The 26,602-nt window shown below is 41.8% G+C and overlaps 1 protein-coding gene across 1 annotated transcript in view; it reads right to left on the reverse strand.

Annotated features, from left to right (window-relative positions):
* The window catches only part of LOC147659640 (von Willebrand factor A domain-containing protein 8-like), a gene marked incomplete at its 5' end in the record, with an annotated part of 1,204,277 nt that overhangs the window by 810,934 nt on the left and 366,741 nt on the right, over positions 1–26,602 (reverse strand). The window contains one exon of the mRNA XM_086951584.1: positions 18,418–18,494. Within this exon, the coding sequence (XP_086807710.1) occupies positions 18,418–18,494 (77 nt within the window). The remainder of the gene's footprint in view (positions 1–18,417; positions 18,495–26,602) is intronic.

Here is a 26,602-nt window from a genome sequence, read left to right on the forward strand (position 1 = left end):
TAATCGCTACCCCCTGCCAAATCTCAGCCTGGCTGTAGCCCAAAGTCCGAGCAAAGGGTCTCCACCTTGTTCATCTTGCAGCTGGTGCCCTGGGTGGTAGCAGGTGCACCAAGCCCAAGTTCACTACACAGATACTACTAAAAGTAGATTTATTTGAAATGTATTGGATTTGGTAAATAGTCTGAAGGTCATAGCAGGAATCTATTTTTTGACCAGATTTTCTTGCAAAACCCCTTGGGTATAAAGGTAAAGCTCTTTCAATACATACATAGATATAGAACAGCTTTTCATGTGTTTAAATATTTCAAGACTACGCATTCATAATTGCTTTATAAACCTTCTTGCTTTCTCACTAAATTCTTTAGAGTGGGAATAGTACATGTAACCCTTTTAGCATCCAAAACTTTCCACAAATTAGTTTAGATATGAGTGGGAATAGTAAATGTAACCCTTTTAGCATCCAAAACCTTCCCTACATTTGGTTAGATTGAAGTGGGAATAGTAAATGTAACTCCTTTAGTGTTCAACACCTTCTCCAAATTGGTATAGATTGGAGTGGGAATAGTAAATGTCGCACTTGTAGTGTTTAAATTGGAGTAGGAATAGTAAATGTCACCTATGTAGTGTCAAACACCTTCCCCAAATTGGTTTAGATTGAAGTTGGAATAGTAAATGTCAAACCTTTGTGTTAAACACTTTCTTAAAAATGATTTAAGTTGAGTGTGATTATTGAATTTTATAAATTAGTGTAAAATCCTATATTTATATTGCATTTGTGTACAGCAGAAATAGTTTTATTTGATTAGTATTGTTGGTGTTTAGAAAAATGTCATTATAGTTGTATGTTTATAATGAATAGAATGATTAATTAAATACTTTTATAGAATAATGACATTTAACATTTTTCTCATGTTATGTTTTCATAGACCATTTGTACAATTGTAAAAATATATATTTCAACTTAAAAATAAACATTTACATAAAGATACATACATTTTTAATACATTTTTATTACATAAAAATGGAAATCATATTTAAATAGCATTGTATGTTGTGCATATTCTACCTTTTTTTGAATTGTTCAACATTTTTTTTACATTTCCTAATTTGCTATAAAAACATATTTTCAACATTATTTTAACATACTTTTTTCACTATATATTAAATAATTGTATATATTTTTTACTATTATTTAATTTATACTTTACAGTTTGTTTTACATTTCTTAGAACATTTATTCAACCTTTTAAAACATTTTCCTATTTTTTAGAACCCATTTTTTTGTAGTCTATTTCTGATATTTACAGTTTATTTTCCGGGATCCAGGTCGCAGTATGGTGTGGTTGTTTGACAAAACAGGTAGGAACTTTAAAACATTTTTTAAGGGTTTTCAGAGTATGGAGCTGTCGAGGGGAAGTCTAGAGCAGGTGTATCCAACCATTGGATGGCATGCTACCAGTAGCTTCCCGCACCTTCAGAGTAGCTCACAGCCTTCACTTCATTTTTATATAAGCACAGGTCATATTTTCCTTTAACAGTTAAGGAAAGGTTGAGTTTATTTGACATTATTATCAGCAGGCTGCAGATAGCAGGGCCTGATTATGAGCAGTGCTCAGTCAGATTTATGACTAGGCTTGGACTGGGGCACAGAGGTGAACAATTGAAGCACTGAGGTTTTTAGCTTTTTTAATAAAAGTCCCTGTCAATGCAGTATTGGAGCTGGGAACAATATGATTGATGTTTCTGAATGCTTTTAAAAGGGACAAAATTAAAATGGAAAGTTACCTTAATGATTAAGTTAACTCTTCTTTTTAATTTTCTCCCTTTTCAGGGTCACATTTTCAAACAGCAGACCTCTTGCTGCCACGAGACACTGTGCCATAAGCATAAAGGAAAATTACAGTCATTTTTTTTAAATGAGAGAAATTTAAAGAGCAGAAAAAAATTCCATAATATGAACATTTTTGCAGAACATTTTTCTGCACTTTAAATTTCTCCCATTAAAAAAAATAATTATTGTATGTTTTGGTTATACATGTAACGGTGCAACATAGAGCGAAAGGTATTTCCTATGCTGCAAGTACATATGATACAGACTCTCGGTCACCCATAGAAATATATCCCATTCATACGCACACATGTTCATACATCTCCAAAGACTATGCTCTCACTGACAGACATGGCAGCCCTGTCATAGTGCCCCTCGTCAAAATGAAGGAAGTGACCCAATTAGGGCCACAAGGGTCACCACCGACTCCATAACATGAACAAACAATGATTGACAAACTAAGAGCTACACATCCTATTCCTGATAGACACAAGATGGAAACACTAGAGCTTTAGCTACTTCACTCTCAGCATGTGCTGTCTCAACCTCTGTGAGCCACAGAAATGATATCATCAAATCAGACATCTTTCTTTGAATCAATCAAGAATTCCAAGTCCAAATATGTTCTTTATGCGTTATAGGCCATTTGCATGATGTCAAGAAAATCTAATCTCCTAGCATGGTGGAAACAGCTAACAGCTATCACCTGATACACACAGTTAAGGTAATTTGCTCAAGTACTATAATGTAAACCATCCCAATTCACCCTGAGACAGCTGAATCATGAAAACCTAGCTAGGCAAATAGTGGTTTATGTAAAGCATATTGTGAACTTTGCAACTGTGCATTCACCCCATGATTACTCCAATCACTTAAAACATACTTAAAACATACATTTCCCATTTTCTTTAAAAGATGTACTGGTTTGATTTGAAACTAAAACCTTGACTCAATATTTTGGTTATTCTGGTCGATTCCTTATAAAACACTCAACTTTAATACACGTAGCTTTTTCTAGTGAAAAAATACTGGACTGTGTGTGACGATGTGTTGGGAGCTTAGTTTTGTAACATTGTGCATTTATAAGGCTACTTTCCTTGTTGGTAGTCTCAGTAGAAAGGGCAAGGAATGAACCACCTATGGGGTTTGACCTTTTTTTAAAGGAATAATGCCCTTACTTAGGAAGTGTTTGAAGATAACTGCTGTTCCCAGGAGGGCTTCTGCACTTTAACTGGGCGATAACAAAACCTCTTAGCAAGAGTCCCTGCAGATGTGAGAAGCAATGTGACTGAAAATTACTCAGCTCTACCCAGATGCAAGATGCAAAGGCAGTTGAGAACTATTGTCTAGTTTATTGACATGTGAGATGAAGAGGTAGCTTAGATTTATTAAGGTCTCAATTACCACTGTCCACCCATAGACAAGTAACAAATTCCTACTGGGTCCACTCAAATGTAAGATGCAGAAAATGCTGACAGATGCTCAGGCCTCATATACTCTTGTCAACTCCATTCAGACAGTTTGGGTTATTGACATGATTGCAGAGAAAATACAGGTGGGAAGTGAGGAAAAGTGGACCTACTGATCCAGATTTGAAGGAGGTGAATAAAAATGTGTTGCAATTGCGGTAAAAATAAATGTCTTTCAAAAAGAGAACAGTGTTTAAAAATAAAAATCAAACCCCAATGATTCCTAACTCTATTCATTGCATAATCCCATCGGCAAAGGCACACTCTTTTCCCCCAAAGACTGGTGGCCTCATAACTCCGAAGCACCACCAAGTGCGGTCGCCTCAGCCCGCAACTTGGGTGTTCAATTCGACGCGTCCCTCAGCTTCGACGAACATGTGCGTATCACCGCAGGGCGCTGTTTCAGTTTGATCAGGCAGCTAAAGAAATTTTTTAATTTTTTGCCTATCACAGCCAGGAAAGCAGTCGCGGTGGCACTTATCCTCTCCCGGCTGGATTATTGTAACGGCCTCCTTGCAGGCATCAAGAAGTCCTCTTTGAAAAAGCTGCAGAGTGTCCAACATGCGGCAGCTAGGCTTGTTTTGAAACTTCCCCGCAGGTCCTCAGCCTCTGCAGCCCTTGATACTCTTCACTGGCTGCCTCTCCATAAGAGAATCTTATTCAAGCTCTTGGTCACTGTATTCAAAGCAAACAGGGGCTTGGGCCCATGCTACCTGACCAAGCGCTTTCAACGTTACACCCCAACTCGCCATTTGAGATCATCTGGCGCCAATTTTATTTCTGAACCCCGTATAAAACTCAAATCCAAGGGTGGAAAAACCTTCTGCTTTCTGGCGGCTAAGGCATGGAACCGTCTCCCTCCTAGCCTCAGGCACGCTCCCTCAGAAAGCCTATTCAGGAAGTCTCTGAAAACCTGGATTTATTCTCAGTCCGATTCCCTGGTCCTCGCAGCGATTTGATCCATGCCCCCTGGATGACCTTCTGTACGCTCAGCGCCAAGATGCTCCCTTCGGAGCGAAAGTTAGCGCTTTATAAATGACAATAAATATCAAATATCAAATATCAAATAATGCAAGTATGTTGTTAACTAAGCAGACTCCGGGTTATCAAACCAACTTAAGACAACACTACAACTGATAACCATGCCGCTATGCAAATACATTAAGATATGCAGAAGTTGCACACACATCTCAAAGGAAAACACAATAAATTAAGCATATGGGTAAAAGCTAAATTTGCATTGCAAAAGTTACACATCTAAATGGTGTTCCCCCTAGATATAGAATCAATAATGTCAATGGGACAGACTCTCAAGGACAGAATATCGAAAATAAAATATTGTCAGGTAAGTATGTCTAAATTTTCTGTACCTACTCCACATATATGTACCTATGAGGTACATATATTTTCAAGCCACTTACATGTGGAGTTAGGAATAGTAAATCTAATCTTCCCAATAGGCACTACCCTTTTGATATTTTGTCCCTCGATATTCCTATGCCACGATATTGCTGGTGTCGATACTGAGTAGTACAATACTTCTAAATAAAGATCTTTCTGAATGGGCCCCTTTGTTTTATAATTAGGCTACTAAAGTAGAAGTACAATTGTAACTGCATTAAATATTTATTCTGTGACTTGCATTACAGAAGCTTCTTCATTTTAAACGACTTTTTTAACTTATACCATACAAAACAGATGTCAAAGTGCAAATTAAAATATCCTTATTTGGAAAAGCATTGCAATTAAATTTGAGACAGATGTTCAACGGTGAAGAAGGAAAATGATATCTAAAAATAGACACAGTTTGTACTAAACTTTGTTGGCAGCAAATCTATCATCTCTTTTAAAATGTTATTTAACCAGAACATATGCTATTACAATTCTTTATTGTGTAGAAAGGCTGGTATATATCCTTCTGTATTACATTTGACAAGATTATATTGTCAGCCCCAGTAAAGATTTTACAATGTATGTTTCTCTATGAAACTCGCCTCGCCCGCGCTCAGATACCACGAATCCGCTGCTGCCGCTCCGGGGGAAACTTCTTCTCCCACCTCTCTGGCAAGTTCTGAGACACGCTTCTCCTCCTCCTTCATACGGCACCCTCACGGACTCACTACAGGAAGGCACTCAAGACCTGGCTCCTTGACTGATACCCACAGCACAGCACCTGGATACCCTCCCCGGTGATCAGCCATGCTATATAAGTACTGCCTGATTGATTGACCCCAGAAGTTCAACACACCTGTAAGCGCCTATGCGAAAAGACGGTAAAATGCATTTGAAGACCAAATGCTGGAAGTGCAAGGGCACCTAAAGCACCAAACACTCAAAAGAGGACACTCCTACAAGAGAGAATGCTCATAAGGCAACTGGAGAGTAAAGGGGTCAGAGCAGCCTCACAGCTAAGACACAGATCGTGTTCAGCCAGTAATGTGGATTAAGAAAGCTAGAAGGGATCTAAGGTGGCAGCAGCAACAAGATGAGGGAACGTAGATACTAGTGACCCACCAGCAGAGTAAACACACACCAGTGCAAGCAAAGATGAGTGTACAAGAAAGAGACAACCATCCACTCGATGGGGACCGTACAGGAAACAAAGAAAGAGGACACGCTACGCCCAAAACTGTGCAACAGCAGTACAGGTCAGGTAGTAAATGCAAATCAAATAGGATAGGCTGAGAGAATAGTCACCCACAAGACAACTGACAAGTTCTCATTCCCACCAAAGGGGAAAAAAAAGAAAATCCTGCGGCAAAACACTTCTTCATATAAAGGCCTGGCTCAGGCAAGCCGCTGAAAGATCTAAGCCCAGAAGTCTGTCCTTGGCGCCGGGAAACCTCCGGGTAGCTGTGCGCCTTATCAATTTAATATAATAATAATAACAATAATAATAATGGTGGCAGACCTGCATATCATGCACCAAAAAGTACCTACCCACAACTATTTAAAGATGAGGCTTGGAAAGCGCAGGAACCTCAGAGCACAACCAAATGCGGCAGAGAAACATAAAAAACCAGAAGCAAAATACCAAAGTGTCTCAATCACAAAAAGGTTCAGCCTCTGCGCAACCAGGAGCTCTGGGTATAACAATTGATCAGTCCCCACATGAAAGTAGAGTAGGGAGAAAGGAAGCACAAAGGCCCAAAAGGAAAGCACGCACAAGTTGAATAAAAGCATGTCAGAGGCACCCTAAGCCCCACAAAGAGTGTCCACAAGCAGATCCCATACCAAAATGTGAAGGCAATGGGTTTGAGGAGGTGGCTAAACAGCTCAAACAGGCACACCAACCAGAGAGAATAAGCCCAGAGCACTCAGAGCCAGATGCTGCCATTCCTGACAGGTAGCCAATGACTCACAACCACAGAAGAGCCAATATGCTTTTAGGTGGATAACCTTATAAAGGATCAGCAGAATAAGCTACCAACTGCACCATACAACAAGCAAAAACTACATAGTGGGAAGAGCAGCACACCTACAGAAGGAACCAACACGCCAACCAAAGTATACTACAGGTGCATCGAGGTGACCCAAAAAGGGCACAATGAGCATGAGACAGGGCAACCCTCAATCAAACCAGCAACATCCTTCGAAAGCCCCCAATACTAACAAACGTGGTCAGAGGAGGTAGATTTGCCCACATAACATATTTGGACATATTTTAACAAGATCTATGAAATGTGGCAAATTGCCCTAAAACCACTGGAAGTGCACCTGGTATGTTAACGGTACCTTCAGGTGGTAGTAACAAACATACATCAGTTTTGAGATCTTTGCGCTTTGCTATGTATGTGCTTAACACAGATTTGCTTTTGTACATATTCTGAAGCTTCCTATTCGGCTTGGACTCAATTCATGGCTTACTTTAATGGGTCCTTAATCGTTGTACATATCAAAGAAAAGCTGAGACTTCAAGGTGTGTACAAACATGACCAAATAAGAATGTGGCTCCCAAAATCGCATTAAATCTGAAGCATTACAAATTATCCTCTTGCAACAACGGTCTTAGTAGGGATCAGCAATTGGCCTTGTATTACGTTAGTGAAGGTTCTCAAAAAAGACAATTGGTTTTAAATATTCAAGTCTAAAAGTGATTCTCTAGTGCATCATAAGTCAATATTGTCATTGAATGTTCTGCTTCTTTTGATACAGTGGACTGCTGCTCTCTTCCATTGCAGTTATAGGTTCAACACTTTTTTGGTTCTGGTTCTTGTTCTATCCCTCTGTTCTTTCCAACACTGTCTCCTGAGCTGGCCAACACTTGGAATCTCTCACCTCTCGTCCTCCATGTGGTATCTCATGGGACGATAATGGACCCTCTTCATTACTTGATTTACTCTACTCTATCCCCTCTCTTATTGGTTCTACTGGACTATCCCTGCAATTTCTCCACAATTAAATCTCGAATATTCATCTGTTAATTCCCAATATTCTACTTCAAATGACTTGGGGCCTGATTACGACTTTGGTGCGTTTTCAGCAATCAAACCGCCCACGTCCTCGTTCTGCCGGCCGGCCGATTATGAAGAGAGCTGCAACACTGCCTTCAGGCCGCTGCCACCACCAATATCGGATCAACTGCAACGGTGGCTTGAGAGGCAGAGGCGGTGCAGGAATTTTTCCGCCATGCCAATTAAGACCTGCCTTTCTGCCAACCTTTTCCTGGTAGAGACACCGCCATGCGAGAGACAACGGAAAGGCAGGTAATGAGGAGAAAAACGGCCTCCAGGGTGAATGTGGGATTGCAAAATGTTCCTGGTACTCATGTTTTTACCTCCAATACCTTGGGATAGGCGCGCGCACTGTTTCTCTTGCACAACGTAATGCAAGGTAGCAGTGCGTCCGACTGGCTGGAGGCAGTGTAGCATGGCTTGCAATAGCATCAGGTTCATTAACAGAGCTGAAGCGTACTGCCGCCATGACTCCGCTGCTCACACACTGCCAGCCCTGCAGTAAAGTCATGATACGGCAAGTGGGATGCCGCCTGCTTAGCAACGTTTTCTGAACAGCCGCCGGTGTGGTTTGGCGGTAAAACCGCCAAAGTTGTAATTGGCCCCTTAATCTTTGGTTCTCTCACCTCTCTCCAGGCATGGATCCACTTAAATCCTTGTGTCTAAACCCTTTGAAATGTTTTTCTTTACTGCTGGCTCTCCATCTTCAGGTCTCTGTCCGACATCTGTTGCCTTCCACCTGTCCCACTTTCTTCGTCTTCTGCTGCCTGCAATCTTATTGACATTTTCGACTGCTTCTTCCCCTTTTCTGTACATATTGTCACTAAGGCTTGCACTTGTCATTTCCATCTATATAACCTCTGTAAAGTTCAATACGTTCTTACTTTCATTGCTACTACAATTCTGATCTCCACTATCATCCTTTACGGTGTGACGTACGGTTTCTCTCTCGTACACGGACTCTCATTACGAGAGGCCTGTAAATTGTAATAGGGCAGTATCAAGAGTTACCAAGCACATTTGAATTCTAGGTTTTTGTTTTTCACTCAGAGATTTTGGCTGCTAAAAGCAATCAAAAACATTGTGTCAAACTCAAGGGGAAACATACGGGAACAGGCCCAGAAACACATATTCATACAGGTTATTTCCTAAAAACATTTAATATTCATTACCTGACCATGCCAACACTCACCAGGACTACAGTCGCAGTAGTTTGAGGTCAGAGAACGTAATTTTAACAGGCCATTTGTAAAAAGAGCCTTAGGGCCTGATATAGAGTGCAGCAGAAGGGTCACTCCATCACAAAGGTGAAGGATACATCATCTGCCGCATTACAAGTGTCTTTGGATTTAATTGACCTTGTAACATGTCGGATGAGCTATCCGTCATATTTGCGACTGAGTTACCCATCCTCCGAACTCTAAATCTAGCCCTTAGACTTCATGCTTAATATCTTGCACTCTTCAATCTATCCTTAGCTCTTCTGTACGGCTGCTCTTTAATGTCTTTACCACAGATTCCACTCTTATCGCTCTACCATCTCTACAATGCCTCCCTTTAAATCTTGCACCTCTTTTTTTTTCTTTACTATTGAATTTGAATGTAACCGCTATTTATCCCCCGCGTCTCAAAACCTGACTCTATATATCTTTTCCAGGGCTTTGTTGCTGCCCCTTTTCCAATATTGATCAATCTTGCTTAGGATAGCTACCCCTTTCACAGGGTCATAAGCAATGGACGGTCTTGCACCTTTTAATCTCTTTGCATCTAGTCTAAATTCTTTCATCTTGTACTCAATAATCATCCAACGGCAACTGCACCTCAAAGCTAGTTTTTCTGTTTCATTAATTTATCAGTACCATGTTTGCTACTATTTTGTGCTGCTGATACTACAAATTTGGACAACGTACCTTACAAAATTAAATTAAATCAAATTAGGACTGGAAAAAAGGAGTTTATTCCAGATCAGATCCGTGGGGTAACCAGGATGCAGTACTTTAAGAAGACCATGATGAGGTACATTGAGTTCATTGAAATAAAACATCTGTAATCAATGACTAGTGGGTAAAAAGTTCAACACTGGAGACATAGAGACCTGGAGTGAGGTGGCCATTCTAATTGCACCGCCTTTGAATGCACACAAAAAGCATAAACAATAAATGTGTAGTATTTTTATATATGTCTTAACATTACCTTATATATATTTATATCTTTTATCTGTTTTAAAAAATGTAATATAATTTAACATTATTTCCAATGGAGCTTTAAAAATGTTAGGGATTTGAAGTACCAGTGGTAGGCCATGTGTGGTACTAGACTTGCTACTGTTTTTAATTTTTTATTTTTTTAGTAGGATCTTACATTCGGATTTTGCGAATATCTTAAAGTAGCAAAATTACTCAAATGAGTAAATTACTCAAAAGTGTAAATTACCTTTGGGAGTCAGGCCCTTAGTGAATATGGTAATGCACAACTTCTTCCCATTCACACACTACTGTAGTTTTTTATGAAGTACAACGTTGATTGCACCATTTTTAGTAACTCTGGGCCCAGCTTTCTAATCTCAGCTGCAACACTTTGCTGAATGTCCGTATTCTTGAAAAAATAATTGAGTCTACTCTGTGTAATCTAAATGTGTAAACGCAAGTTCCCGTACATTTATAGCGTTTTGTGACCCCCAGTTAGGTTTGAGTCGTATCAATTTCAGCACACACATCCATGCATTCCATCCACTGGTATGAACAAAAGGCCTGTAACAGGGATCGATTCAACATGAAACAGGGAGCTTGCGAAACCCCATACTGCGTGTTTCTGCAAGGAGTAGAGCTTGTGGCTTCAATGACATGTTGAGGTGGAAGAAATCATACACCACCAATTCATGGTGCTCAGGAAATGGGGTTATGGGATGTTCTTTTTGAAACTGTGGGATCTTCTGTAATCAAGTCCCCCGTATAGAAGACAGCAGGTATTAAGCAAGTGAATATGGACATTCTAGTATTGAAGGACAGGAATCATTTATGTTTTCTATCACTTAAGATTTTATTAAGCAGAAAATATTCATTTGTCCCAACTAAATACAATTGAACATTTTGCTGGTAGGCCTGTAAATGATGACAACTTATAACACTAAGAGATGTATCATAAAAAGTGTCAACAGTGGATAAGTGGCATTTGTGCACGTTTCTTGTGCACCAAGGGCACAATGGTAATACAGAAATAGCTATTATAAATGTGGGTGCAGAGGTGCCACAGTCAATGTGCCACCCGAGGGTAACCCTTGTGAGGGGAGCACAGGGGTGCTAAGAAACGGTCATTCTAACTCGAAGTACAGCCCACCTTTCATGTTTTGTAACTGAGACGCTTCTCTCCAAAAAGTAGGGAGCACCGATCAGCCTATAATTACATTTGATATTCACTAGGAATCCATTTAAAAGAGTGTCTACTAGTGTGTTTGAATGCTGGGTAGTGTTTTCACTCTTGGAAATAGTAAATACATGATTTCGGAGCTCACTCTTAGACATAAAACATGAGATAAAAAAAAGTTATCACAGTTTCAGACAAGTCTCACTTCACATTTCTTAGGAAAGAGTTCTTCAACATGTGATGAATGAGTGTTGGGCAATGTAGTTTATAAAGTTTGAAAACCAAAGTCAATTTTTTCTCCATTGTGCTCACCCACACCAAATCGCCCAGAGGCTCCTCACCCTGATGTATGAATACACTGCCTTTTTTCACGTAAGAGTGTGATGTTTATATACGTACCAAGTATCACCATAGATAAGGCTAGAGAGCGATATCGGTGGGATGGAATTCTAATGAAAAAAGAAGAAGTCCTTCTTTGTTTTTAATAAACCCCTCACTCACCGACCTGGTCGGTGACATGCTTCATCATCGGGGCCACCTTGACAGCCGAGTGCCATCAAGGTGTGCTGCAACACCTGGGATACAGTGGAGCGGGTATGTGAGTGATGAATGTAAAGAAAAAAAGTCAGTGAGTTAAAATTTGTCCTGGTATGGCTTATACAATACTTTATTCTAAGACTACTGGACAAAAGTAAAAACAGTGTGTGTCGATACAGTGATGGTTTTATTCTCACCAAATGTATCTGTGAGGTATGTGTGAGGTCTACATGTTTCAAACCGTCAGGGAAATTACCGGTTTTTCATCAGGACCAAAAATAAAGGTGTTGGGTGGTCAGGGTACACTAACACCCTGCCGTACCTGCAACCCTTAGTTCCCAAATACGCCGCCCGGAGGGGCGAAATAGGTATACGGCTGTATACAGACCACTGAAACTAATACGTTTCCTATACCGTGGCATCCCTTCCCTCTAATCCCGTGCAGCATTCAAAACCCCTAACAAGGAGTTTTTTCTGCTTTTAATGCAACCACTTTTGGGTTGCTTTTTCCTCTGCCCTATAACTAATTTTGTTATTTGGGAACTAAGGGTTGCAGGTACGGCAGGGTGTTAGTGTACCCTGACCACCCAACACCTTTATTTTTGGTCCTGATGAAAAACCGGTAATTTCCCTGACGGTTTGAAACATGTAGACCTCACACATACCTCACAGATACATTTGGTCAGAATAAAACCATCACTGTATCGACACACACTGTTTTTACTTTTGTCCAGTAGTCTTAGAATAAAGTATTGTATAAGCCATACCAGGACAAATTTTAACTCACTGACTTTTTTTCTTTACATTCATCACTCACATACCCGCTCCACTGTATCCCGGGTGTTGCAGCACACCTTGATGGCACTCGGCTTTCAAGGTGGCCCCGACGATGAAGCATGTCACCGACCAGGTCGGTGAGTGAGGGGTTTATTAAAAACAAAGAAGGACTTCTTCTTTTTTCATTAGAATTCCATCCCACCGATATCGCTCTCTAGCCTTATCTATGGTGATACTCCTCCTTTTGTTATATAGCTTCCTACCCAGGGGATTAGGAGTACCCTTCCGTCCACCAAGGTGGATAAAATCCCTTTACTCTCTACTTTTGTTTACAGTATATACGTACCAAGTCAGCTTCTTTGTGGGTCTAAGTTGGCACCAATGAGGCTGCACATTCTAATATTTCATAAGGGTCAATACAGTGTCAAACTCTGCTTTGGAGGTTGCAAAAAGAACTAGAAACAAACTTCTTTCCATCACAACTTGACTGCAGATTTAATGGCTATCTGAAAAATGTGTCTTGGACGAGGCTACATTTTTTTTGACAAAGACAGGACAACCAGGGATATTGTACTACTTCGTCCTTTTTAGGTCCCGCCTAGCATTGCAGCGCATGCGCAGGTCGCTCTGCGAGATCTATTGTCGTTGGGTTGCTTTCAGAAGTGGGTTGGAAGCTCCAACAATGCTTTTGATTGGTGCGCGTCACAATTTGTGCTGAACGCTCGCTTTTCATTACAAGTGAGTCTTGTTAGTTCCCTCCCTGTCTCTTTTTCGGCTCGCCCACCCGGACTGGATATTTTGCTCGCGCACGGCGTCTCTGCCGCCTTGTTCAACCCGCATGGAGCGCTATCACTTTCAGCAGCACTTTGTTTCATTTAACTTATCCACCCTCTGCATAGAAGCTGCCCCTTCCCTCTGCTGATAAAAGGCTGAGCCTAGTTTGGAAAGGCACATTACTATTTTGTATAACAAATTTTAACCACTGGACCTCTTCGATTTCTGGATTCAATTTCTCATTTTCTACTGCAGCTTTTCTTTTATTTGTTATTTTTTATTTCAACAGTCCTTGAACTCGCCGGTCACTTTTTTTTATTTTATAGTGACTTCTTACAGAGGCACCTGCTGTGTTCTGAACTTGCAAAGTTAAAGGCTAGAATTACGTCCTCCACGTGAGAAAGGTGGGGCTACAGTCCTCAATGGGTAGAATAGTAAATCAGTCGTAATGGTGATAATATACGCCGCCAACTTCAGGGACCGCTTTTAGAAGGAAAGTTTCAACATTGATAGAAACATCACGGAAAAGTGTGCTCTGACTTTATTGGAACGCATACGTTTCACGTGTGAACGATCGCCAAGAGACCAAATAGTAAAAGTTTGTTTGCAGTTGGTTGCAGTGATTCTACAACGCACTCTCCGCCATGTTGGTGCTTGGCTAAGGTAAAAGGCAGGCTACTAATCAATCAGAATGTAACGCTTGTCCAATGCACACGCTGATATCGTTCACATTAGTGTCTAATTTTACACCTCATGTCTTTATCACATTCATGTAGTAAAGATAACACAGTGAGATCAATTATTCCTAATGTTTTTCCAATAATAAGTTGTTGGCTGTTCTGTTGTTCTTTTATTTCATACGAATTTGCCCAGTCAACACGTTTCGTCGTGGGAAGTATCCCAATTGACTTCTTCAGGGCTACAAGAAAGAAAATGTGTATAGGATCAACTGATCCAATACTGTCCTTTAAAAAGACTCAAATTTGTGATAGTGAACACCCAGTGACTGTTTAGGTGAGAACATGTCACACAACACTGTGACCAATTGCATAGAACGATATCAAGGTGAACCTAAGTGTTGCCCCATAACCATGGCTCAAAATGGTGGAAAGTCTTACCAGTTTCAAATTGTGCTCCGTGTTACATTAGTGCATTATCTCAGTGATTCACGACACGTACAGAAAATACATGGGCTCATCTTATGTCCCAAAGACCTTGGAGTGCTAAAGAAGCTGAAATATTGTGGCATTGACAAAAACAAATGGGGTGGACGGACAGGACCAAACGGCCATGTATAATTTATTGTAATCTTAGTGTGGTATTCATGTTCATAATGGTCTAGTGTTATTCAGGCCGAATGTGATTATAATTAAAATTTGGTTCTCCTACCTGACAATACAAGCGGACGAATTTGTCCCGTTCTATAAGATAAAAATTAAGGTTTTTTTTAAATCCGCATATAATTCCACTGTCGACCTAGCCTCAAGTACACACACTGAAGGAGTAAGTGAGAGGTTACTCACCTCCCCGCCGGTTCTACTTCTGTCCCGGCTGTTTATGAGTACTCTTCCATTTAAAATTGATTTAGTGTTATCCTAAATTACGGTGTGTCTAAAATTTAAACAAATAGTCTTGTTGTGGTTACTTCAACACTGGCTTCATGGTCTGTAAAGATCTCCATAATCGTCTCCCATTATGCACATATGGCGTATGGATCTTACCTATGGTTAGTTCAGTATGGAGATCAGTGGTCGAGTCCGTAGTGTCCAATATCACTTATATAAATTGTATAAGGGGTAGGCGCGAAGCAATGGCCGCACCGCGAAGGGACTGAAGTGCCTCAACCCAGTCATCCTCATCAAGTGGACCCAAATCTTTCTGCCAGGTGTCTCTAGTCTTGTTAAGTGTGGTGTGGCTATTGCTGACCAATGTGTGATATAGTGCTGTAATTTTGTGCACACCCATCTCGCCCAGGAACACCTTGGACTCAATGGGATTGAAGTCGGGAATATTGTCTGGTTGAGTTAAATAAGGGTAGAATGCGTGACAACATTGCAGATATCTGTAGAATTGCGACCGGGGCATCTGGAATTCGGATTGTAGCTCCTGGAAGGATTTCAGGACTTCACCATGGAGAACTGCGCCAATCGTTGAGCTACCAATAGCATCCCAGCCCACAAATCCCTGCAACTCAGACAATTGTGGCAGGAGGCCATTACTCCAGAGAGGAGTCTCTTTCGTCAGTTTGCCCCATCATCCCATCCTACGCAGTGCCTGTCGCCATATCACAAAGACCGTCCGGGTTGCGGGCGGTAGCAATTTGAGTGTTGCACTAGAGTATAGAGTTGTGTGTAATGATTTAGTGTCCATTAACCAGTGCTCGAAGCCGTAGGCAGTGTTCCGTCTAACTCCATACAACCAGTCATTTAAGATGAGGAGATGGGAGGCAGCATGGTACGCCTGGACGTCCGGAGTCGTGAGCCACCACAGTATGTGGACTGGAAGCACGTTCTTAGTTCGACAAGCACGGAGACCTCACCCCAAAGGAAGTGACTAAGGACTGCGTTCAATTGCCCAAACCATGTATGCAATATTGGGTAGGGATGGTTTTGAAGTTGATAGAGGAGGCGGGGCAGCAAGACCATCTTAAAGATGGCCAATCTGTAGAATAATGAAAAAGGCAAGTGGAGCGCACCTGTTCTTAGTTCAACAAAGGGGACAGATTCTTATTCCAGGAGGTGGGTTAAGACACCGGCAGGAAGACCCAAAGATACTTAAATCCATTCTGCACTATCATCACCTCACACGTCCAAGTCCAGAGCCGATCAACAACCCCCGCAAAGGTCTCAGAAATGATTTGCGGACATTCATATAAAGGCTGGAATTTTCACTGAAAATTTGCATTATCCGAAGCAGACATGGACCGGATCTATTCGGGCGCGTTAAAAAGAATAATACGTCATCAGCGTATAACGCTATACGATTGGAGACCTCCCGTGACCACTCAAAGTCATACACTTGAGCATCTATTCTTACCCACGCCACAAGTGGCTCCATAAACATAAAAAAAAGCAGATTTGCTATATTTGATCAGCACATCATTAAATGTCTCTTTGCTTATACACAGGCAATATAGTAAAATCTTAAATATCGAGTGCAGCTCTGGTGTATAATGCTTATCCGCTACAAGCATTAACCCTAGATAACCTGTCCACCCACTGGTGTTGCAGAACATCTATCTCCAAAAATCACAAGACACCAGCGCACATCTGATCCAGTCTCTATAATCCTTGCGCATTCAGCACCAATATTTCAAACCAAAGCTTTTTTTTCCTCCTTTCTCAGCACAGACACTCCTTTTCAATCCAATGGAGCCTCGTAGTGTAGACAAATGTAAGATTTTATTTCATTGAAATCAAGTGCTTCACAGCAAGTGGCTCCATGGCGAGTGCAAAAAGATAGGGAGACGAGGGCATCTCTGCCTGGTACCACTTCCGATGGTAAATGGGAACGAGATCGAATCGGCGACCCGCACCGAGGCGGTAATGTCTGTGTATAGGAGGTGGATGTATTTAATAAGACGAGGGCCGATGTTAAGGCGGCTCAGCAGTGCAAAGAGGTAGGTCCAGGTAAGGAAATCAAAGGCCTTGTCAATATCAGGGAGAAGGAGCATAGCTGGCATGTCCAGCCAATCCACAGAGGCAATAGCGTTATGTGCACGATAGATATTATGTTGAGTGGCACGACCGGGCTTAAAACCCGCTTGATCTGTATGAACTAGTGTTGCTATATGAGGGACAATGCGGTTCATGATGATTTTAGCTAGATGTTTCGCCTCAACATTGAGTAGGGAAATCGCTCTATATGAGGTATGCAGTTCTGGGAGCCGACCCGGTTTTAAGAAGATCACTATTTCAGCGTGACACCAATCAGCCGGGAGCCGGCCGTCTTCCGCTGCCACCAGATAATGTGCCGATAGTTGAGATGAGTACTTCTTATAGAACTCGCAAGGAAGTCCGTTCGGGCCCGGTGCACTACCCGCGCTCATGTCGGCGAGAGCACTCTGAAACTCCTCGGTAGTGACCGGGGCATCCAGGTCATCCCGCACAGAATCCGGCAGGGACCTCGGGGGCAGATCGACTAGAAACCGGTCAATGGTGGCCTCAGGGAGAATCTCCTGCAGAGTGTATAAATCTATGAAGTAATCAGAAAAACTGGTAGCGAATTGTGTAGGGTCTGTAAGTACCTCGCCCGCTGGGCCAAGAATTTCGGGGAGAGTCAGAGCATCTGTTGGCATAGGCGATGCAGAAGGGCACTGGATTCGTCCAACAGGTCACGTATAACTGTGGTGTCGTGGAGAGCTGACTGCGAACTGCACCACCATCTGCATCCCTAACTCCTTCACTCTAGGTCAATGATTTGGGCCTCAGTGCAGATCAATTTTACTCGGCGTTGCTTAAGTCCTGCAGTGCAAAAGGCAATGTCCAACCCCCTTAGTGTTGGCTTCATGGCTTCCCAAAGGAGGGAGTCGACTGTGCCAACATTGTGGGAAAAATATTTAGTAATGGAGGTATACATCTGCTGGTGGTAGTGATCGTCCTGTATTAAATGCAATTTTAAACAACTAAAATATTTATCTTATTTCAAGACTGACACTAACCCATACCTAAATGAAATTACATTAAAATATCGGTGTTATCATAAATGTATGGTATCTCTAAAGCTAGAATTAAAGTTCTATACTTCTAGATTTAAAGCCATTTGCATCTTTTTCAATCTTTGTCACATTTATCATGTCACACTTGCCTGATTTAGGCATCACTTCTCATATCTTTAAGATAGGTTCCTATTGGGCATATTGTCAATAATAGTAAGTAATTTAAATTAAATTATAAAGCATTGCAATGTTTCTCGGTGCCCGAGCCTATGCTATAGGGAAATCTCAAATAAATGCAATAAATTGTTCTTTTATCTAACCCTATTACTTTCCTTTGTCTCTCTTAACAGGCTTCTAAAGCCAAAGTTTAAAAGTAGATATTCCTGATAGATCAGCCAACAGACTCTAACCTCATCACTTCCAGTGGATAAATGTGGATGAAGAAAATGAACGCATAGGCACTTGGGAGGGGATCAGTTTAGAGAGCTGAATTTCACACAACTTACAATTTATAGCAATAAAAGAAAAAGCTGTAATTGGGAGACAGTGTTTGCTTACCTGTGTAACTGCAAATATTCCCTGGGTCGGTTTAATAAATGGAGGAATCTGTCAACTATCTTGTTCTTCCCGACACCCTAAAATTACATGAAAACAACAGCCTGTTAGAACACAGTGCGGCATCACTCAGCCTGAACAATAATATTTTATGTAAAAATTGTTTCCAAAAATCAGATACTAGATTGGCTTGTTGGAGGGGCAGGAGGGGGGAGGGGCTAATAAAATATAAGGAACAATTTTCAGAATGAGATCCAAAATAAACAGGATTTTTTTGTGTGAAAAGTGCAGAAGGGTTGAGTGCAAGCCATGACACTTACAAAAAGTATAACACCATGGTTCCGAACCTGTCAAATTGTATGAGTAGGTGTCCCAAGAGAACAGGTTAGATTATAACTTGTAAAAAGGAACTAAAAGAAAGGGGGTGCTGAGCTCACTTACTCGCAATGCTGCTGCAGCACTACAGGTAATTTATGTAGGAAACAGGATGAGTAAGTAAAAACATTTCCAGCCATTTGCTACTTTGACTAATGTGGTGAGCTACAAATTTCAACAAAGCAAATTTTAATGATTGGAAGTTATCAACAATTATATTAAGGATAAAAATAAGGACACAAGCCCCAAGCTACTTACTCAAAGAGAGCGGTCAGTTTAATGAATCGCGACACGCGAGACCAAATTTGCTCATCAACGCGTGCTGCAACGAGCTACGAGGGAATGAAGACAACTGACAACAGGTCTGAGCAAGAATGTTCAGTTTGCGAAGTGAAAAGAAGATAAAGATGCATCTCCCAGGGGTCAGTCACAGCGAGGACGGACAGTACTAAATGCAGAGCCGCCACCTTGAAGCGGTGTATATTCCTACCAAGGAATATTTCTATATTTGGATTTGTAAGAAAACCAACATTGGTAAAAGTTTTGAAACCAGGAATCTGGCCCAAACATTACATTCAAGGGCATTAACTGCTAAATGCAGCAACGTTGAAAACATGGCCAGTATGATACAAAGTGAAGAAATGTGTCAGTTAGGTGGGACACGAGACCGTATGGTATAAACAGACCCAATCGAGGCGCAATATTTAACATTAGAAGGTAGAATACAAAATAGAGGGACCAACCAACTTACGGGAAAGGCGTGATAAGAATAACGATTCACAGATAGACTAGGAAACACATGCTGCATGCTATAATTGGAAGACTGTCACAAAGAGGGCTAGACAGGAGTAAAAGTCTATTGTTTAAGCTGTTACAATCATATCAGAAATTAAAAAAGGGCACCAGACAAGGTCCTCGAATACTAAACATAGACTGAGATATGTAATCATGGAGCCATCATTTTAAGACCATCATTGGATTAACATACAGTTTATTAAATAACACTTGATTGACAATCAGAAAAAGCTTCTTGGCTCTCAGTCAAAAAGGGGGAGAACAACCAAAGACACAATTGGTAGAGAAAAGAAGCGATATACAATCCAACAAGTGATGTAAAATTACAATCCTGGTTTCTAGAAACATGGGGTAGCAATGCACCCCTAAATCAATGAGTTCCATTCCTCTTAATTACTTAGACTTAGTGAAATGGCAGAGAATCTCATGAGCCATTTCGACTCTCATCTATTGAGCAAGCACTGTAGGTCTCCTCCTCTTGGAGGAAGTTTAACATGATCAATTATAACCTGCCATGAAACAGATGTTTCAGAGTAAGATATGTTTGTGAAATGTGTCACTAGGGGAGCATTCAAAATCTATCGCCTGCTACGACTTCTGTGTTTGCTACTCCACATTATTCCTGTAACATGTAGTTCCGGACAAATTCAACCAAACGCCGATCAGCAGAATTATCTTCCCGCAAGGATCCAGAAAAGCAGCCTTTGGCATCCCCTAGCACGATTTTCTAGCGGTCGCAGTCAGAGGGTAGCTTCTCGAGTAGATTTACTGATTCTCAACTAGAATTTCTACTTGAGCGGCAGCAAAATCAATTCAAATGGCTGCATGCTCTTGAACACCACATGGTACCATTCGCACAGATTTTTCAGCACTGCTCTCAGTACCAGCACTAAATTGCAGCGCAACATGCATATTTTCTGCCTGTTGGTGGAACTCCAGGGAATCTCTATGTTTTTATGTAACTCAGTGAATTACAGAGGATTTGGGCGTTTTGGGCCTATTCATAAAGGCATGTAAGAGGAAGTAGGAAATTGCTCTTGTAAAGCTATTTACCACATTTATTGATGCAATTTGTGAATCCTTCTCTTTGTATAGCCTGTGATGTATAGTGCCTGCTATGTATTCTGTGCTATATATCATGTGCTGTATAACATTGAATAGTGCACATTCTGTACTGCACACTGTGCCATGTACTGCACATTTTTATCTCAGTGACCCATGCTAAACATGCTGCACACACTCCTTCTATTCTGTGATGGGTAGCCAATGCAGTGCCTTCAGTGCTGGTTTAGCTGATTGTTTTCTGGGGATGTTGTGTAGCAGCCTAGCTGCGCAATTCTGTACCACCTGAAGTTTCAGTGAGGTGGCAATCGGGATGCCCAGGTATAATGAATTACAATAGTCCAGCCGAGGCAACACCAATGCTTGCACCATAGTTCTGCGTGTCGTTATCAGGAGCAGTCCTCAATTGCCTTAAGATTCTGAAGCATGTAGCCACTACTTGTACTGCTTGGTGGTCTGGTTTTAGTGATCTGTCTAGCCAGATTCCTAAGCTTTTGAACCTTTCTTTGGTTTTGGAGGTGGACACAAGCAGTTGGGCCAGTTCACAGCTGGAGGGCTGCTTGTGTAATTGCCAAGAATCATTAGCTCAGTCTTGCCCTGTTAAGCTTAAGGTATGATTGGTCCATTCAAGTGGCCACCATTCCTTGGCAGGCTTCAAGGTCGACTGCGCTCTTCTTAGGGTGGTGGAGGGCTACCACCAACTGAGTGTTTGCCGCATAGGTCACTATCTGGACCCCCACATAAGGGAGGACTATCTCGGCCAGGGGTCTTAAGTGCACATTGAAAAGGGTGGGGCTCAATGATGATCCCTGTGGGACACTGCAAGTTAGTGGAATCTTTCTTGAGGTATGACTGCCTTCAAATACCTCCTTAAGTCTATCCAAGAGAATACTATAATTTACAGTGTCAAATGCAACACTTAGACCAAGCAGGATGATTGCCACTGTACCTCCCTGATCAAGGACTTTCTGTGATTCCTCCATAACTGTTAGTAGTGCTGTTTCTGTGCCATGGTTAGGTCAGAATCCTGTCTAGGAGGTGTGTAAAATCTCATGGGATTCAAGGTAGTTAGCAAGGGTCTTATTTACTCATTTTTCTAAGACTTTACTAGTCATGGGGAGTTGCGAAACCGGCTGGTAGTTGCTCCAAACCTCCGGGTTGAGGTTGGGTTTTTTAATTAGTGCTTTAACCATGGCGTGTTTCCAAGTCCTTGGTATTTTCGCTGTAATTATGGACAAGTTAAGAACTCCTATAATACCGGTAGTATGACCTCCTTTACCTTGTGCATCAAGTGTATTGGTGCTGCGTCACAGGGAGATCCTGATTTGACAATAGTGAAAAGTTTGGAGAGAGTGGCCAGGTCTAGGATGGGAAAGTCAACTAGACGATCCGATCCATCCTTAGAACTTTCCGATTCAGCGATCGAGTTCTCGGGCCCAGGAGCTGGTGGAAATGCATTGTATTTATTGAGAATGTTTTTATTAAAAGATTTTGCTAATTCCATGCAGCTTTGAGGTGCTGATTCTCCTGACATTTCTGGATGGGGGCAGTGTGACAGCTTTTTTGCTATTCTGGCAATTTCCCGAGGAGCATTGGCTGCCATGTTAATTTTCTCCTCATAGTATTGTGCCTGGGCTCTCTTAGTTTCTGTCTGATAAGTTGTAATCGCCTCTCTATATTTCTGTTTTTTCTCTAGGCAGTAATCCTTCCTCCATGCCCTCTCTAGTTTTTTACATTTTTGTTTAAATTCTCGTATTTTAGGGGTGTACCATGGAAATCGTTTTTCTACGGGTCTCTTTGAACTCCATTTATGTGGAATAATGGAGTCCAGAGATGTTACAATCTATTCGTTGAAGTTATCGGAGGCTATACTAGGATCGGGGTACACCTGGGGGGTTGGCTTCAACAGTGTAGTAGACCAGATTTCAGGGGCTAGTTTTGGCCAGGATCAGTCCCAGCTCTTCGTTGCCCGATTGTTGGGTATAATCGTTAATGACTTTCAGATGATCGGGATTATAAAGTGGTCTGACCAAGGGACTGGGGATGGACTGCCTACAGAAAGCTTTTCTTCATTCGAAAATACTGGGTCTAGTATGTGGCCTTTGTCATGTGTCGGACTAGTGACTATTTTTGGGTAAGTTGTAAGGCCAGTAGATTTTGTATAAGGCTAAGGACTTCAGTTTTATTGGTATCATCTAAATGCGGATTGAGGTCCCCTAAAATAGTGAAGTTAGTCTCGGAATTTGCTCTTGATGCTGCCGCATCTGTAAGGGATTCGACAAACGTTCCACATGGGCCTTGGGGTCAGAATATAAAAATTCCTGATAATGAGCATGTGGGGGAAAAGGTGAGTGCGAATCCCATACTTTCACAATCCTGGATGATATCTGGTTCAATACGTCCCTTTACGTGATCTTTAAAGATGATGGCAATGCCCCCGCCCTTCCGAGACACTCTGTCCTTCCTAAGTATATGATATCCTGGGGGTAGCGTTCGTATCACATCTGGTTCTGCATCTTCATCCGGCTGCTCTTCACTGAGTAGGATGTTGATTTCCGTGATGTGTTTTGGCAGGGACCTGCAGTTAAGGAGGAGTAGATTTAGCTCTGTTGTATTCTCTTTCTGGGCAGGTCCCAGCACGGAGTGACTTAATTTAAAAGTGCAGTTAGGGCAGGCTCTGCTGCCCAAGGTAAAGCTAATAAAGTGCTTACACTTCTCATTGTGAAGTGTTCGTAGTCCTAGTAGCTGTTGCGCTGAGTATCTTAAGAGCTTTATGCTAGAACCAGGGGTCCTGGTCCCGGAAGGGTGCGGACGGGCGCAGACGGGTTTGCCTTAGGCGTTCCAGTGGCGCCACCGTTGGGCGCGTCCGCGCTGCCATGCAACTCAAGTAGTCAGTGGCTCCGCTTCCTGACCTCTGCCCTGTGCCCCGCCTCCTGACGCCGTTTCCCTCCATACAATCGGAACACTCCGTGATGGAACAGGAAAAGTCAAAATTAGTGGGAGAGCGGCGCAATTACAGCTTGGTGAGTGAATTTAGAAAGTTAAAAACTACTTTAAAATCACCCCTCCATCCAAGTCAAATTAAAATGTGCTAAACAGCCAACAGACTCACTGATTTAAAAATCCCAGATTTCACATAATAATAAAAGTGCTTTGTGTTTTGTGCTAAATAGAGCGTGCGCTCTTCAATACTGTTGCAGCGTGACTGCTCTCAAAGTACTTGCTAGTCGCTGCGCATCCGCGCTGCCATGCAACTCAAGTAGTCAGTGGCCAATCCTTTTTTATAGTCCACAGATAAGCTCATGTACCAGTCACTGCAGACATCTTTAAAAGCATCACAACCCACAGAAGCCACTATGCGGAATCTACTGGTGGAAAGTAGAAGAGAGATGTTTTTTGACTTTAGTGGGAGGATTGCTCAAAACAAAGATGGTGGCATGGCTATGAAACCTTCAAGATGGGAGTAAACCAAGAAAGGAAGGAAGTTCGACTGTCATGAACTACTGCCTGGTGATTGGGACACTAGTAGAACCTATTGGGGAAACCACTTCAGTCAGGGTGGTTTCCACTGGTCAAGATTTCATTTATGTGGATGGAAGTTGAAATTGTTATTTCTAGCCAAAATGTGTATGAATAAACTAGTCTAAATTCTTTAGTGGAGCAGACAAGGGTTATTTGTTTGTTGTGTTTGCTTAAATGTTGCCGAATTGTGTGTACAAGAAAATTGTAAAGGGGGTTAATTGCTGCAAGGAGTGAGAATTGTGTTAGAAAGTACTGCACTGAGATAGGTTAACTAGTATAAAGTGTTGCGCTGGTATTGGTTGGTGAGACATCAGGTGTTGTGTTGTGAGCGGCAAAAACCGGCAGAGAAGGTAGCAGGGCAAAAAACTTATGTATACTTCTTCACAAATTAGAGGGCTAAGGGATTTGGATAATACCGATTGTCTCCATTTCTTATCCCCAGTCAATGGAGAACTTCTGTCCACTCACTGTCCATTTATGCTCAGCACGACTCCACAAACTCAGAATGAGGGACCTGACCATCACACTCACAAAATGTTCTCTCTTAACTGCAGGTCTCTGCCTAAACACTCAGGGGAGCTAAACATATTCCTAGAGGACACTAAACCTAACGTATTATTTTTAATAGAAACTTGGATGCACAAGGACTCTGCACCCGATGTGGTCTGCACACTGCCCTGCGGGTATAACATCCAGCGCAAAGACCGTGAGGGAAAAAAGGGGGTGGCATTGCCATCATCTTTAAATACTCCTTTAAATGCCGAGTTGAACCTAACTCTGTCCCCGACTGTAAAAGTTTATTTTTTCCATCCTACTCACTGCCACATTCACCTTCTCTGGTATTCTCATTTATCGCCCTCTGGGGGTGAGTGGACAATTCTTCAATTCGCTATCAGAAGTGGCGGCCTCATTGGCAAGTTCATCTACTAATCTTACGCTTTTAGGGGATTTTAATTTACACTTCGAGGACCCAAGTAAAATAGATGCCTTGGAACTCACCCAAGACCTCGATGCAATTCAACGAAATCCAAAAAGTTATAGGACCCACACATATCAAAGGCCATACTTTAGATCCAGTATTTACTAACATCATGGAGCTGGTAGTGGAGACACCTATTCCCCTGTCTTGGTCTGACCATTCACTGATCCCATTCTCTCTAAAATCACCCATTGGACATGATTTCAAAGAATCCAGCACCAGAAAAGCACACTCTTGGTCCAAACTTTCTATTGAGGCCTGGTCGACCGCGCTTAAAAATTCAAAACCTACACTTGACTCCAATAATCCAAGACATTTACACACTGGATAGAGTCCTCATTAGATACAGTCATCCCTGTTAAAAACATCCATCGCAGGATGAGAGAGAAACTCTCTCCATGGTACTCACTTAAACTTAGATTGCTTAAACAGACCTGCAAAAAGTTAGAGAGGAAATGGATGAAGGACTATAGCGAGACCAGTAAAACGATATATAGAGAGTCTATAAAATGTTATCAGGCTAAAATTAAAAAGTAGCAGGCACTCTACTTCGAAGAAAAAATCAACTCAGCAGCTAATGCCCCTAAAGAAATTTCCATATCGCTAAGACACTCTTGGAGCTTCCCCCCCTGGATACCTCCATAGGTATAACTACTGATCAATATAATAAACTTGCAGCATATTTCCAAGGAAAAAGTCAGACAATATACAACACATTCCCAGACTCTCCGGGTCCTAGCGATCTTCTCAACCCAATGACTAATGACTTTTCTAACATAAATAGGCACATGGACTACACCAAGTATACTTTGGAGGAATTTCCACTCTTGGACATGGACACTCTATCTGACATCCTTGTGCAAATAAAATCAGGCTCTCCTATAGACCCCGCCCCCTCACATCTTGTGTAAGGTGAAAGATGTGGTACTACCGGTCATAAGTGATGTGATTAATCTCTCTAGCACCAATGGACTTGTTCCACTGGCCTGGAAACACGCCATAGTAAAAGCTTAGCTGAAAAAGCCAAGTCTAAATCCAGAAGCTCTGCGCAACTACCAGCCCATATTCCTGTAACCCACGCTTAGTAAGAACTAGGAAAAGCACATAAACTCCACACTGTCATCTTTCCTACAAATTCCACGCACATTAAGGGAATTATCAGGAAACATTTGGGTATCCTCAACACTGGCGAGATTGAGTTCCCCCGCCTAGATTCGCCTTCAAGAGAATGTAGAATCTGAAGGATGTGATCATACACACCAGACCCCGACTCAAACAGAATGAGACAGAGAGAATTCTCTGGGGTCTCCTCGCCGTCACGGGACACTACCCCTGTGGTGGTTGTACTGTCTGCGACCAGACCAGAGTGGTGAAAACCATTACCCTCTCAGACTCCTTCACATGGACATTAAAGACACACACAAACTGCAACACCCCCAAATGCATTTACCTGAT

Source organism: Lissotriton vulgaris, unplaced genomic scaffold (assembly GCF_964263255.1).
Source record: "Lissotriton vulgaris unplaced genomic scaffold, aLisVul1.2 SCAFFOLD_293, whole genome shotgun sequence".
NCBI classification, from domain to species: Eukaryota; Metazoa; Chordata; class Amphibia; order Caudata; family Salamandridae; genus Lissotriton; species Lissotriton vulgaris.